This window comes from Antechinus flavipes, chromosome 1 (genome assembly GCF_016432865.1).
Source record: "Antechinus flavipes isolate AdamAnt ecotype Samford, QLD, Australia chromosome 1, AdamAnt_v2, whole genome shotgun sequence".
NCBI classification, from domain to species: Eukaryota; Metazoa; Chordata; class Mammalia; order Dasyuromorphia; family Dasyuridae; genus Antechinus; species Antechinus flavipes.
This window is the reverse complement of record NC_067398.1, coordinates 140,313,692-140,327,461: the sequence shown is the minus strand read 5'-3', so window position 1 is coordinate 140,327,461 and position 13,770 is coordinate 140,313,692. Positions and strand designations below refer to the sequence as shown.

Sequence of the window (13,770 nt, the reverse complement as noted above, 5' to 3'; positions counted from 1 at the left end):
ATAAGGAGAAGTAGTATAATATTGGAAGGAACTCAAGGAACTGTGAGTCAAGAACATCCAATATCAGGTCCTGCTTTTGATGTTTTTCAGTTGTGTGACTATAAGTGAATCATTTAATCACTGAGTCTATTTCCTTACTAATAAGATGGAGATAAGCATATATGTAGTCCTCATAGGCTATAGTAAGTCTTAAATAAAATGTTTTCAATAAAATGTTATTGAATAAATTTGTTGGATGGCCAAATAAATTAGTGAATACTTGTGTAGACTGGAGATGAGGAGATATAGAGGGAGGCATCTTTTTAAATGGAATCTTGGCAAAAATAAAATGTTATTGAAACATCATTAGTCTCTTCCGGTGATGGACCTAGCAGAAATTAAAAATGGTTCAGCGTTTGACATATCGCCGTAGGTTGTCCTACAATACAGCTTCCAACAAAACTCGGCTGTCACGAACCCCAGGTAACAGAATTGTTTACCTTTATACCAAGAAAGTTGGAAAAGCACCAAAATCAGCCTGTGGTGTGTGCCCAGGAAGACTTAGAGGTGTTCGTGCAGTAAGACCTAAAGTTCTTATGAGGCTTTCAAAGACAAAAAAGCATGTCAGTAGAGCTTATGGTGGCTCCATGTGTGCTAAATGTGTTCGTGACAGGATCAAGCGGGCTTTCCTCATTGAAGAGCAGAAAATTGTTGTGAAGGTGTTGAAGGCACAAGCACAAAGTCAAAAGAGTAAATAAAAAGGACTTGGATTCTTTTTGAATGATAAAGAAAATTAAAATGTATTTGAGTGTTAAAAAAAAAAGAAACATCATTAGTATGCCTTTCTATTTTAACTGGTTGTCTTATAAGTAGAAGATCACTGCAATTCAAAAATTACGTAGGCATTTTCAATTATTTCGAGCTTCTAGCTATCACAAAAGTTCATTTTTTGTGCCAATATTTTCCTGGTGACTTTATATGGTTGCATGTCATGACACAACACAGTTTTGGAAAGATCATAATTACAAGTGAGCCACAAGGTAATGCTGACACGTGATAGGGGTAAACAGCTATAAGCCATTACCAAAGACTTGACTGTGAGAAATGGCACAGATGACATTATGAAGGACATGTAGGTCTGATAAAGAAGATGTCCTGCTCAGGTAGGGAGATGAGAGATGTGATGGACAACTTGGGATACTATATTAGTGTTCTGAAGAGATAAAAAGAACTAATGGAAGATCTTCATTAGTTGGATGCACCTATCATGAGGGATTTTTATGAATAGACATTGACAAGAATTATGGAGGATGGAATATTTCAGAGGCTTTCTTATCAGAGTGGGGAATGTCCACAATCCTCCATCTAGGTATCACTCAGATCACAGGTAGCTATAATAGCTTAAAATCTAGGTAAGCCCCAGAAATAAGCGTGAGAAGTTGGGCAATTTGGAAAACTGTAACTTGGAAAGGATCTCTTAGTGAATCAGGCTCCCAAGCTACTCCACCCAGTAACTAAGTTAGCTCTTCATATTGTGAAAAGATACAGTGTTATGTCTAATTCACTACATATGCTATTGTCTCCACATTGCAATTACAACTATAAATCCAGATGTGTAATGAGAATATTTCTCAGTTCTCCAGTGGGTAGGAATCCTATTTCATCTTCTAGCCAAAATATACAGTGAGCAAATGGAACACATACCCTGTGCATTAGAACACTGTCTAACAACATTACACCCTAACCCCCCTTGTCAATGGATTTCTCAACACTTCTGCTGGTCCCTCTAGTATGAGAAATTCCCCTTGACTTTCTCCTCTTCAAGATATTGGCAAATAGGAGCCAATTGGGAGGCTAATTTTGGTTAACTATGTGATTGATGGGTCTCCTGCCTGAAGTCTTCCATATTTGGGTGACCATCTCTACTTGGGACATAGCATGTTGCTCTTGTTAAATGGTGTGGGCTGGTCTCAAAGAAGCAGAATCATCTGATTTCATTCTAACAGAGGTTTGGTTTGGTTCCAAGAAATTAGATCAGTGTTCACATAGCCAGCCACTCTATAACAAACACCAGTGTCAGCACTTCTGCTGATAAAGATGTCCAGTGGCCTCAGTATTTTCCTCAGCTTTCCACAGGTTCCATGCATCCCCTGTCTTTTTCTATCTTCTTTTGCAACGGTCCTTACTCTTCATGCTATAACTTTAAAAGTGTGTTGATTACTATTTTTATGAAATTAGTTTCTTCTGTAACATTATGCATTTTGCTTTATGTATTTAAAAATGTTATACTGAGAAGGGGGTTCATAGATTTCAACAGAATGTTAAAGATCTCTCTGTCTCTGTCTCTATGTCTCTCTTTCTGTCTCTCCGTTTGTCTCTTATTTCTCTTTTTCTCTCTGTCTCTTGTCTCTCTTTCTCTCTCTCTCTCTCTCTCTCTCTCTCTCTCTCTCTCTCTCTCTCACACACACACACACACACACACACACACACACACACACATACACACACACACATACACAAACCCAGTTAATAATCCTTGATTCTTGATTTAGGACATCAGTAATGACTAATGAATAAGGAGAAACCCAGAAAAGTCAAGAAATGATAGCAAAAGAAAAGGTCTGTGGATACATGTCAGGCACAAGGAAAACCCCATTGAAATGCTGGTAGGGTTTCTTGTGTTCAACTATCACAGTGGGAGATATTCTTCAGGAGAGCTATAAGACTGGGCTAGATCCTCATCTACCAAGACCAGTGTGGTTTAGCCTTCCTAGAAACAAGAAAATACAATAGATTAGTCACAAAAAATTATTTCAGCAAATGATAGGATTCATGAAAATTATTGGGTCACAAAATTTGTGAATGGCAAACTGGATAGTATTTGTTGTTGTTTATTCATATTTCAGTTGTGTCTGACTCTTCATGATCCCATTTAGGGTTTTCTTGCAAAGACATGGAGCCATTTTTCATTTTCTTCTCTAGCTCATTTTACAGATGAGGAAACTGAGACATATAAGGGTAAGTGACTTGCCCAGGTCATACAACTAGGAAGTGTCTGAAGCAGATTTGAACTCAGGAAGATAAATTTTCTTGACTTCAGACCTGGTACTTTATCCTTTCTGGAAGTAGTGGGAAATCTTTGGAGCTTATTGAATGAGGGGGTAGGATGGTAAGACTTATGCTTTAGAAAATCACTTTAGCAACTAAGTGAAAGATGGATTGGAGTAGGGAGTGACTTGAGGCAGTAAGACTATTTAGAAAGCTATTATTGCTTTTGTCCAGATGGAGTTGTGTTGAAAACATTGACTAGAGCAACAGTTGTGAGAATGGAGAAAAGGAGTTGTATATAACTCAGTGAATATAACATTTAATTTGAAGTTAGGATGTCTTGAGTTCAGATTCTATCTCTGACACTTCTTGGTTCTGTAATCCTGGACAAGACCCCTTTCTAAGCCTCAATTACTTCATCGGTAAATAAGAAAGTTAAATGCCATGGCCTCTTCTAGCACTAAATCTGTGGTCCTTTGTTGTAGTTGAAAAAACCCTAAATAGAGAACTAGGTGCTAGTCCTCATAAGGACTTAGCTATGTGACTGAGGACCAATTATTTCACCACTCTGGGCTTCAGCTTACTTATCTATAAGATGGGGGAGTCATATCTATCTATATACATACATATATGCATCTATATGTCACAATGGAGCTTTTACAATGAGTAAATAAATATTTATTTTAAAAGATTATCACAAAAATACAACACATTTCCCTCTCCTCACACCAAAATGTAGGAGACATGATCTTCCTGTACCACTTCCATCTCTGGAGAAAAGAAGGAGTTTGGGTTGATAGCTTAGCTCCTATTCTCATAAAGCTGAGCTCCTTAAACTTTTTTTTATTTCAGACACTTTTTCACCCAAGAAAATTTTATGTGGGGCAAGGAATATAAAATAGATATAAAATCAAACACTTATTGATAATAAATCATACTTTTGCCCTCACATTCAGGTACAAGATTCCATATGGGATCATAACCCACAGTTTAAGAAATTGGACTATAAGCTATTCTAGTTCCATGTTAAAATCTACCTGGAATTCAAGTCAAGTTAAGTACCATGACTTCTCAGGACTAACTTGCTGAAAACTTGGTTGGCTTTCCCACCTGCAATCCTGGCCCCAAGGTCACCATGACCTTCCCAAATCAGACTTCCCAAATCAGAAGAATAACCCCCAATCTGAGCAAATTGCACAAAGCAAAAACACCCCCATTTCTCAGAGCAGAGGCAAAAGAAGGGGAGAAGAGACAGGAGAGTCCTTGCCCTGGATTTGAAAGATAGGAGTCACTGAGAAGAGTACTGCCAAAAAGATGGTGGAAAGAGAATAATCAGCTTATTCTCACTAGTTTTAAAGTGTCTATACCACTTACACAGTTAGGACACAGAGAACTTCATACTAAGCAAACTTAGAAGGCTCAAAGTTGGGTTACACAGATTATTTGCATTGTCTTCCTTAAAGAGTTATAGTCAAGAAAAAACTGTGAATTGTCAATTTTATTTAAAGTTGGTTGGTCAGTTTATTTGTTTTAAATATCAGGAGCTGTGATTTTATTGTTTTAGGGAACTCCCCAATGGAGACCCACTCTCCCAGTGCAGGCTGACATCCATTCTACAATTTATAATCTTGAGGAATTGCCTAGAGAACAATGAGACTGAACAACAACAAAATTTATATAGCACTTATTATGTGCCAAACTCAAAGCTAACTATGTTACAATTTTTATTTCATTTGATCCTCATCACAGCCTTGGGAGGTAGGGGCTATTATTATCTACATTTTACAGATGAGGAAATTGAGGCAAACAGAGACTGTGACCTGCTTAGGGTCATATAGCCAGGATGTGTCAGACAGGGGACTTGAACCCATCTTCCTGAGTCAGAGGCTACTCTCCACGGGGCATTGCTGTTCCATTTAAAGATTAGCCACTCTAATCTAATCAGCCCACACTCAATTACTCCACTTTTTCTATTATCATTAGCTGTCTCTTGTTAGCTAGATGACAAAGGACAAGTCACAGTTGTTTTGAACCTCAATTTTCTTGTCTGAAAGATCAGGCCGATGATGTCTAACTTTTTTTTTTAATTTCTTAAGATTGTTTTGAGGCTCAAATTGGAGAACGTGTTGATATTTGCAAAAGACTGTACAACTTTTCTGCCTTCTACTGAGGGATCTCTGAGTAGTCATTTTGGGTAAGGGTCTTCTACATCCCTCACACTTCTTTCCTTCCTTCCTTCCTTGTCTTCTTCTTTCTTTTTTTCTTTTCTTTTTTCTTCTTTTCTTTATTTTTCTTTCTTTCTTTCTTCCTTTTCTCCTTCCTTCCCTCCTTCCTTCCTTTCTTTTTTCTTCCTTTTTCTTTCTTTCTTTCTTTTTTTCTTTCTTTCTCTCTTTCATTCTTCCTTTTTTTCTCAACCTATAATTTTATTGATATGGGGAACTCCCAAGGAAGAAATTCCCTCATTAATGCAATTAGTAACTCTCTTCTTGCCTTAGAATTTCCTGAGTTATTGAGGAGTGGAGAAATTCATTTAAGATCCCTTTGGGAGAAGTGACCCTTGAATCCAGTTCTTCCTGCCTGCTACACTGCCTTAATTCCACTCTGCCATACTGCTTCTAATTCGAGTTTGCTTCCAAATTAACTGAGGCCTGAATTAATGATAAGGATAGTTTTTTATGACCAGGTTATATGGTCTCTGAGTCTCCCCTTTCTTACTACCTCCTACTCACCTTCCACCCACATTCATCTAAGGATTTTATCATTTCATACAGTGTTTATAAAATGGAAAACATTCCCAGAATATCACTAGAATGTCCCCAAGAAAGGAAAGGCCCCTTTTCCCAGATTCTCAGAAAAGGAAAGAAAATAAGAGTGAGCAAAAATATAACAAACACCAAGAGCATCTTCTTTAGGAGGATGGCATTGTCTATTTAATTTCTGGTTCTTTTTTTATGCTTTCTCTGGAGAAACAAATGACAGTAGGAATTTTGGCTTTGATTCCTGTCGTTAAATAATATTAAAAAGTAATTATATACTAGCCAATGTTTTTTTTATTTTTAAATTGTAATTTATGTTTTGTTTTTATAACATTTTAATTTAAAAATATATTCTTCCCACTCCCCTATCCACTGAGTAACAAAAAAAGGATAGATAAAAGGGAATAAGGGGGAAAGTAATTGAGCAAAAGTATGTCTGACAGTATAATGTTCCACATCCATGTCTTTCAATGTCTGAAAAAAAGGGAGAGAGGTCCATTCTCTTATTGACCACAAGCATGGTTATTATTATTACTATTATTTGAAGTTCACTTTAATTATTTTTGTTCTCTGAATTTACTTTGTTGTTGTCATTTTGTATGGATTTCCCTTATTTTTCTTCATTGCATCAATTTATATCTGTTTCCATTATTTGAATTCTTCATTGGATATTAAGGATATTGGATATTCAGTCAGAATATTACATTATATTCAATGACTATACTTTTTTTAAAAGTCATTCTCCATTTGATGAGCATCTCTTTGTTTCAAGTTCTTCCACATTTATAAAAGGAAGAAGGAAAGGGAAGGGAAGGCAAGGGAAAGCAAGAGAAGGCAAGAGAAGAAAATAATACCAGAAAATAGTATCTATCAAATCTCTCCTCACTCCAAGTCTATAAGAAGACTGAAAACAGGAAAAGATTAATTAAGAAGTCTGGCCTTCAGCTAAGACTTAAAGATAAATAAAGCTTATATAACTGAGAGTATAAAGAAGGACATTTTAACTGAGGAAGCCACGTCAGCAAAGATGGAAACTGAGGAAACCAATGTGTCTGAAATGGAAAGTATGGTTAGAATGCAGTGAATAGGAAAATCAAATGAATTATTGAGGGTTGATTATATACAGAAGGATTTGAAAGTTAGGAAGAGAGAATCATTTAGATTTGATGCTGGGAGCAGTAAGGAGCCATTGTAAATGTCTGAGCACAGAGGGGTGACCTGATGGAAGGTATAGGCAAGATTGGTTTGGTTATAATATACCTTGGGACATGGGATACTGACTGACCAGAAGGTTGTTTATTAGTGATCCAGATTAGAGCTAGCAGTTAGGAGAAAGAAAAAAAATCTATTGTTGGACTTTTACTGGGAACTCTTCATTCTCTCAGACCAGACGTGTGAGTTAATGAAGTCTATGGGAATGATGAATGATTTGAGAGCCAAATCTCTTGGTGTTCTTTGTTGACACTGATTAGTTCTCCTTCTCCTTTTCCTTATTCGTCTTCTCCTCTTTTTCCTTGTCCTCTTCCTCCTCCTCTTTCTACTCCTCTTTCTCTTTTTTCTCTTCCTTTTCTTTTCTTCTTCTTTCTCTTCTCTCCTCCTTCTTTTCCTTTTCTTCCTCCTCCTGCTAATTCTCCTTCTCCTCCTCCTTTCCTTCTTCCTTTTCCTCTTCTTTTGCCTTCTTTTCTTCCTTCTAAAAATTAAGCACTTCTGGAATCTTAATTTGACTACTCCATACACAGAGAAGCTAGATAGATGTAACTCAGAGAAATATGAGTCCAGTCTACTTGAGGTTATCAAGCAATATGACCTTCATTCTCACTTTCACATCCTCTTTCTGTCTGTCTCTTTGTTTCTCTGTTTCTGTTTCTGTCTCTCTTTGTCTCTGTTTCTATTTCTTTCTCTGCCTCTCTGTGTCTCTCCTTCTGTCTCTGTCTATCTCTCTGATTCTCTGCCTTTCTTCCTCTTTTTTCCTTTCCCTCTCCCTCTCCCTCCCTCTCCTCCTCCTCTTCTTCCTCCTCCTCCTTCTTCTTCTCCTCTCTCTCTCTCTCTCTCTCTCTTCTCTCTCTCTCTCTCTCTCTCTCTCTCTCTCTCTCTCTCTCTCTCTCTCTCTCTCTCTCTCTCTCTCTTCCCCCCCACTTCTTCCCCCATCTCTGTCTCTCTTTCTACCTCTATTTTCCTTCTCTGTTTCTGTCTCTCTGTCTCTGTCTCTTTTCTTCCTTTCTCTCTCTTTCTTCTTTTCATTCATTCTTTCTTTCTCCTTGCAAAAATAAATTAAAATAATGAATCAACCATTGGGAACAAAAGTCTGATTGTCTGTTCTTCCCGTGGGCAGTAATCTGCCTCTGTTTTCCACAAAAGTACAAATCATATTTCTTTTTACACAGGGGCAGACATCAGAGATATTGCAAGCTATACAGCTCTTGGGGATGTTCTGACATATTTCCCATCAGCTTTTTCCCCTTGCTTGTTGAAATATTCCTGTCTCTGGGCTTGTATCCCATCTTGAGGCTGAGGGGAAATGAACACATGAAAAATTATTAATGACTGCTTCATGGGTTAGCCACAATCTCTTGAAAAAGTTCACATCTAAATCTCCAGAGGCTCTGAGGTAAGGAATGGTTTGAATTAGTGTTGGAATGGAGTGGGTGAGAGAGAGACAGACAAGTGATAGCTAGTCCTTGATCTGAAGCTTCTGGGTGGGATTCAAACCCCATCTCTCTCTAAAACAACCCACCAAAGTCAAGAAATACATACGTGACTCCTCTTGGGACTAATGATCTCTTTTTCTGTGATGTTTAATTCCAAGAGCTATAGTCCCTCCTTATCATTTTCCTTTCTCATATGCTTTTATCAACAAGTTGCTTAATGAAAATAGTAGTGATGCATGCTAGGAAGAGTTCCAAAACAGGGAAAAGGAGGAGAGGGTGAATAAGTTGCAAGACATATTCTGTGCAACAATAGTCTGGAAATGACTAAACTGTCCATACCCTTTAACCTGGCAATACTACCTACTAAACACATACCACAGGACAAGACAAAGAGCAGAAGCTATACCTACAAAATACAGCAACATTTTTTGGTGTAGAAACAAAGTGGGTGCCCATCAACTAAGAAATGGCTGAAAAATTATGAAAAATTATATGAATGTAAATGTACTATAATCATTGTGCATATAGATATATAATCATTGTACTATAAAAATGGCAAATATAAAAAATATTAGAAATCTGGAAAGACTAGTATGAACTGATACAGAATGAAGAAGGCAGAACCAGAGAAACAGTTTAAGCAGTCACTACGATATTGTAAAGGAAAACAAACCTGAAAGACTTTAAAATTCTAATCAATACAATAACCAATCATGAATTCAGAAGAGTTGTGATGAAGCGTGTTTCCCATTTGGGGCAAAGAAGTGATATTGAAGAGACATCCATTTTCAAGCATGACCAATGTGTAGATTTATTTTGCGTGTCTATGTTTTTTTGTTATAAGGAAGAACTTGTGATTGAGGAGGCAGTTTGGTGTGTAGTGCTAATGATGCAAAATAAATAAATAAATAAATAAAAAAAAGAAAAGTACTTGATGAAATGTTATCCAGATACATAGAAAATAGACTATAGAAGGAAAACCAAGAAGGGGCTCAGAGAATCAGGGCAGTTTTGTTATTGTTGCATGAAATTTAACATTCACTTAAAAAATTAAATATTACATTATTATATGGCTTTCTGTACAATTTTTTTGTTATTCCTCATGTATTGAAATATTTATATATAAGGTTTTTAATTAAAAATTTTAAAAACAAAAATGAATCATGCTCTAATACAATCACAAATTGGTATTTATTTTCTTTACCTCTACCTTAATTTTATGAATAAAATCACTCAAGTAACATTTTTTTATTCTTCCTAATCATTAGCCCAGAGAAGGGTACAGCATGCATGCATTTGTACCCCTCCCAGACTTAGTCAAAGGCTTGACAGAAGAGCAAGAGCTTCAGTCTTCTTCTTTTGAACTCAGTTTTGGCGGAGAACTGCTTGCAGTAAGAGATTTTGGTTCAGTTCAAGGTTTATCCCTACTGACCACTGGCCTGACCAGAATCAGGATTTTCTATCCAAACACTGGAGCTAATGCTCCAATGGAAAAAGATCAATTGGTTAAGTGTCTTTTTATTTGGTTTTCAACATTGGGTTTATAGACACATGAGGTTCCATTTAAATACAGAGTAGGACTGATTCACCAGCCTTGGGTTAACCTAAATGTCCATTTAAGTGAATGAGACCCATAGAGTTGCAAACCACTCACTTACCATGTTTCCAAACCTCTGCACTGAGAAGAAGCATATTTGAGGTTCCAGAAGACTTTTGAATATATGTTTACTTAAAGAGAAGCAACCACATCTCAACTCAGGAATCAATTAATGACAAAGGCAAAAACCACTTGTGGACAAAGAATCAAACATGATTTAATTTCCCCTAGTTTGCAAAATAGATACATTTGTGAAGAGCTATGGAACACTAGATTCCACAGCATTGAAGCTGAAGGTCATCTGATGGGCAATAGAGAGGATATGTAGGCTTTGGGGAGAATTACCAAATCACTTAACTTTTGTTTGCCTCAACTTCCTCATCTGCAAAATGGGGATAATGCTCCCAGGAATGTTTTGAGAAAAAAAATGAGAAAATATTTGTAAAGTACTTAGGACAGTGCTTACATGCTAGTTATGATCATCATTTTAATAATAATAATAACTATTATTATTATGCTGCAGCACATTACAATGCAGAAATGCATAGTTGCAAAGGATGCTATCAGGCCACCAAAAAAAAAGAATAAAGGGGGCTTATCACATTGGGAAAGCAGAGGATAACTCAGGACAATCCATGTGCTCCAGTTATATCTATGTACTATTAAGAGAAGTCCAGGGATGTCCTTCATGCATTGGATGGATCCCTCTAGTTGAATTTATAGGAAAATGTGGATAAAAGTTGCATAAGGTAGCTCAGATTGGATTGTTTTCAACCAGAGATCAGAAAAAATATCTACATCCATGAGAACACAGATCCATTGAGTTATGGAGTAAGATTCTGGATAGTTAATAAATTAAAATTTGGTGAAGAATGAATGGTTCAAGGAAAAAGATAATTTTTCTAGAAGATGAATTAAGGTATCTTCTGTATTTGTTGGGTGAACTTTCTTTTCACATACATATATTATCGAAGATAATGATCTCTTGTTAATATTAAGGTCATGTTTCTTTTCAAGTCCAGGAAGACATATGGATGTGAGTGTGTATATGTGTGTATCTGTATGCATGCATGTGCTTAGGCATTTCAAAATTATATAAACCCAAGAGTTAATCTAGAGTTTATTATGATTCTTGTAATAGGCAAAGAAGAATGCTTAGATAAAAGTGGTGATGAAGAACTTTCTCTGGATATATAAAATGTACAAGAAGAATTTTCTTATTTTATTTTATTTTTTATCTTGGAACCTGGAGGAAAATGCTCATCTGTATTGTCACTATATTCCACTTAAATCAAAATACCCTTGTATGATTTTCTTCTCCTATTAAAATGTAAACCTTCTGAGGATGAGAAGGTAGGAAGAAGAAAAGCATACATAGTATCTATTATGTGTACTTTGTTAAGTACTTTACAAGTTTTATCTCATTTGATCCTCACAAAAACCCTGGAAGATAGGAGCTGTTATTGTCCCCAGTTTACAGATGAGCAAACTGAGGCATTCAAAGGTTAAATGACTTGTCCAGACTCACCCAGCTAATGGGTGTCTGCATCCAGATATAAACTTAGGACTTCTTGACTCCAGACCCAGCATTGCCACTTAGATGCCAGTCTTGGGATTGTGATGATTTTGTATTTCTATCCCTGACATTTGATAAAGTACCTGACATAAAGTAAGAAAATAAGTACTTAATGCTTTTTCTTTTTTCTTATTTATTTTTTATTTTTGTTTTCCATTTAATAGTATTTAATTTTTTCAATTGCAAGTAAAAATGATTTTCAACATTTATTTTTATAAGATTTTGATTTCCTTTTTTTCCTCCCTCCTTTCCTTCCCTTCTCCCCAGATTCTCCTCTAATATAGGTTACACATCTATTAAAGATATTTCCACATTAGTCATGTGGGGGGGAAAAATCAGAATAAAAGGAAAAAATCGTGAGAAAGAAAAAATAACCCCAAAGAGTTAAAATAGTATATTTTTTCTGCATTCAGACTCCAGAGTTCTTTCTCTAGATATGAATAACATTTCCATCATAAGTCTTTTGGAATTGTTTTAAATCATTACATTGCTGAGAAGAGCTAAGTCAATCAGTTGATCAAAGCACAATATTGCTGTTATTGCGGACAATCTGTCCTGGTTCTGCTCACTTTACTCAGAATCAGTTCACACTTTTTTTAATCCATCCAAACATTTACTTACTATATCCATCTAAACAACTATCATCTACATATTACTGTCCTAAAGGAGATATGTGTGCTCTTGAACATCATGATCAGTTGAAACTCTTTTGCAGTAGTAAATAAAAGCTTAAACAAATCTTTGCTGGTGGTGTGATCCTGCATGTCCTATGTATAAAATAGGAATAATAATTTACAATATCTACCTCATATAAATTATTACTGGGGTCAAATGAAATAAGTGATATAATGTGCTTTATAAACTATAAGGTCTATATAAATACATGATTATTTTTGTTATTTTGTTATTATATATATTATTGTTATATATATATATTATTATTTTGTTATATATATTATTGTTATATATTTTATTATTATTATTATTTTGTTATTATAACTGTGAAAATGTTATATGGTCCTAATATTCTAATTAACAACTTTTACTTACTCCTTTTTTTAAACAAAGAATTTCTATGCATACCCCTCCAACCTTATTAATTCTCTCTTGTAGCAAAGAAAAATGAGGTATTACTATTATGAAAATGTATGGTTCTCATAATTAACAACTTTTATTTACTCCTTTTTTAACCAAAGAATTTCTATTCATACTCCTCCAACCCTATTAATTCTCTTATAGCAAAGAAAAATGATGAAATATTACATCTGATGATATATGTCATATTACTCACTAGTTTATATCACTTCTTTACAAAGAAAAAGATCTGTTTTTTCCTGTTTTCTCTGGGGTGAAGCTGAGTCAATGCAACAAATCTTTGATCTATAGCAGTGTTGCTATATTTTCCTGATTTTTTTTACATTATCAAATAATATTATCAGAGAGTCCTATTCCTTTACCAAAGACCCAAAGCACCAAGTTTACATGACTTCCCAGTCTCGTGTAATGGCAGCATCTCAGCTGAGAATTCTTTAGAAAATAGGCTTAGCTGTCACGAGGCCACATTTACTAGTTTTAAAGAAGAAGGGGTTTAAAAGTAAGTTTCTTAATCTAGTCTATTTCTATGCCTTTCAGCTATGACAGAAGTATGGTACACAGCACTGAGCGTGGGTTTTGAAATGCCGTTCAGCTGCTATTTTTGAGGCGAGTATAGAGTGCATGTGGTGCATAATAGTTTTTCTTTTATTTCATCCCGTGACTGCTGCCTATATTTTGTATATGCTGATTTAGATGGGGGAGAGGGGTCTGACTGGGTGAGGGTGGCAGGAAAGGCAGCAGGGACTAGGATGGGCATTGTTTGCAATCCTGCTGATTCTGAGTTTCTAAGGGCAGCTATGATTCTTTTGTCTCCTGCCTCAGGACTATTCTTAAATCTTCATTGTGTTCATAGCTTTTCATCTCTCGTTCTTTGACTCTACTAAGTTTCTTGACTAAGATTCAAGTTCCTTATTTTGAATAAGCAGTCAGGTCCCATACATAAGCCCATCTAGTTGTTCAGCTTTCCTTAGAAAGTTTTTGTAAGTCCAATTGGAATTTAAAGTGGAAATCTTAAAGCTTGTGAAATCTGCTTTGTTTTTTTTAATTAAAGCTTTTTATTTTCAAAACATA

The 13,770-nt window shown here is 35.7% G+C and overlaps 1 protein-coding gene across 1 annotated transcript; it reads left to right on the top strand.

The window, feature by feature from the left end:
- The first annotated feature begins 356 nt into the window (after positions 1 to 356).
- Positions 357 to 782, top strand: LOC127550437 (60S ribosomal protein L34). The gene has a single exon (XM_051979430.1). The coding sequence runs from the start codon at positions 384 to 386 to the stop codon at positions 735 to 737; it is 354 nt and encodes a 117-aa protein (XP_051835390.1). The 5' UTR covers positions 357 to 383; the 3' UTR covers positions 738 to 782.
- Positions 783 to 13,770: the final 12,988 nt, after the last annotated feature.

Bases quoted from the DNA above. Each gene is read 5' to 3' on its own strand.
- LOC127550437 (XM_051979430.1), top strand. From the start codon at position 384: ATGGTTCAGCGTTTGACATATCGCCGTAGGTTGTCCTACAATACAGCT.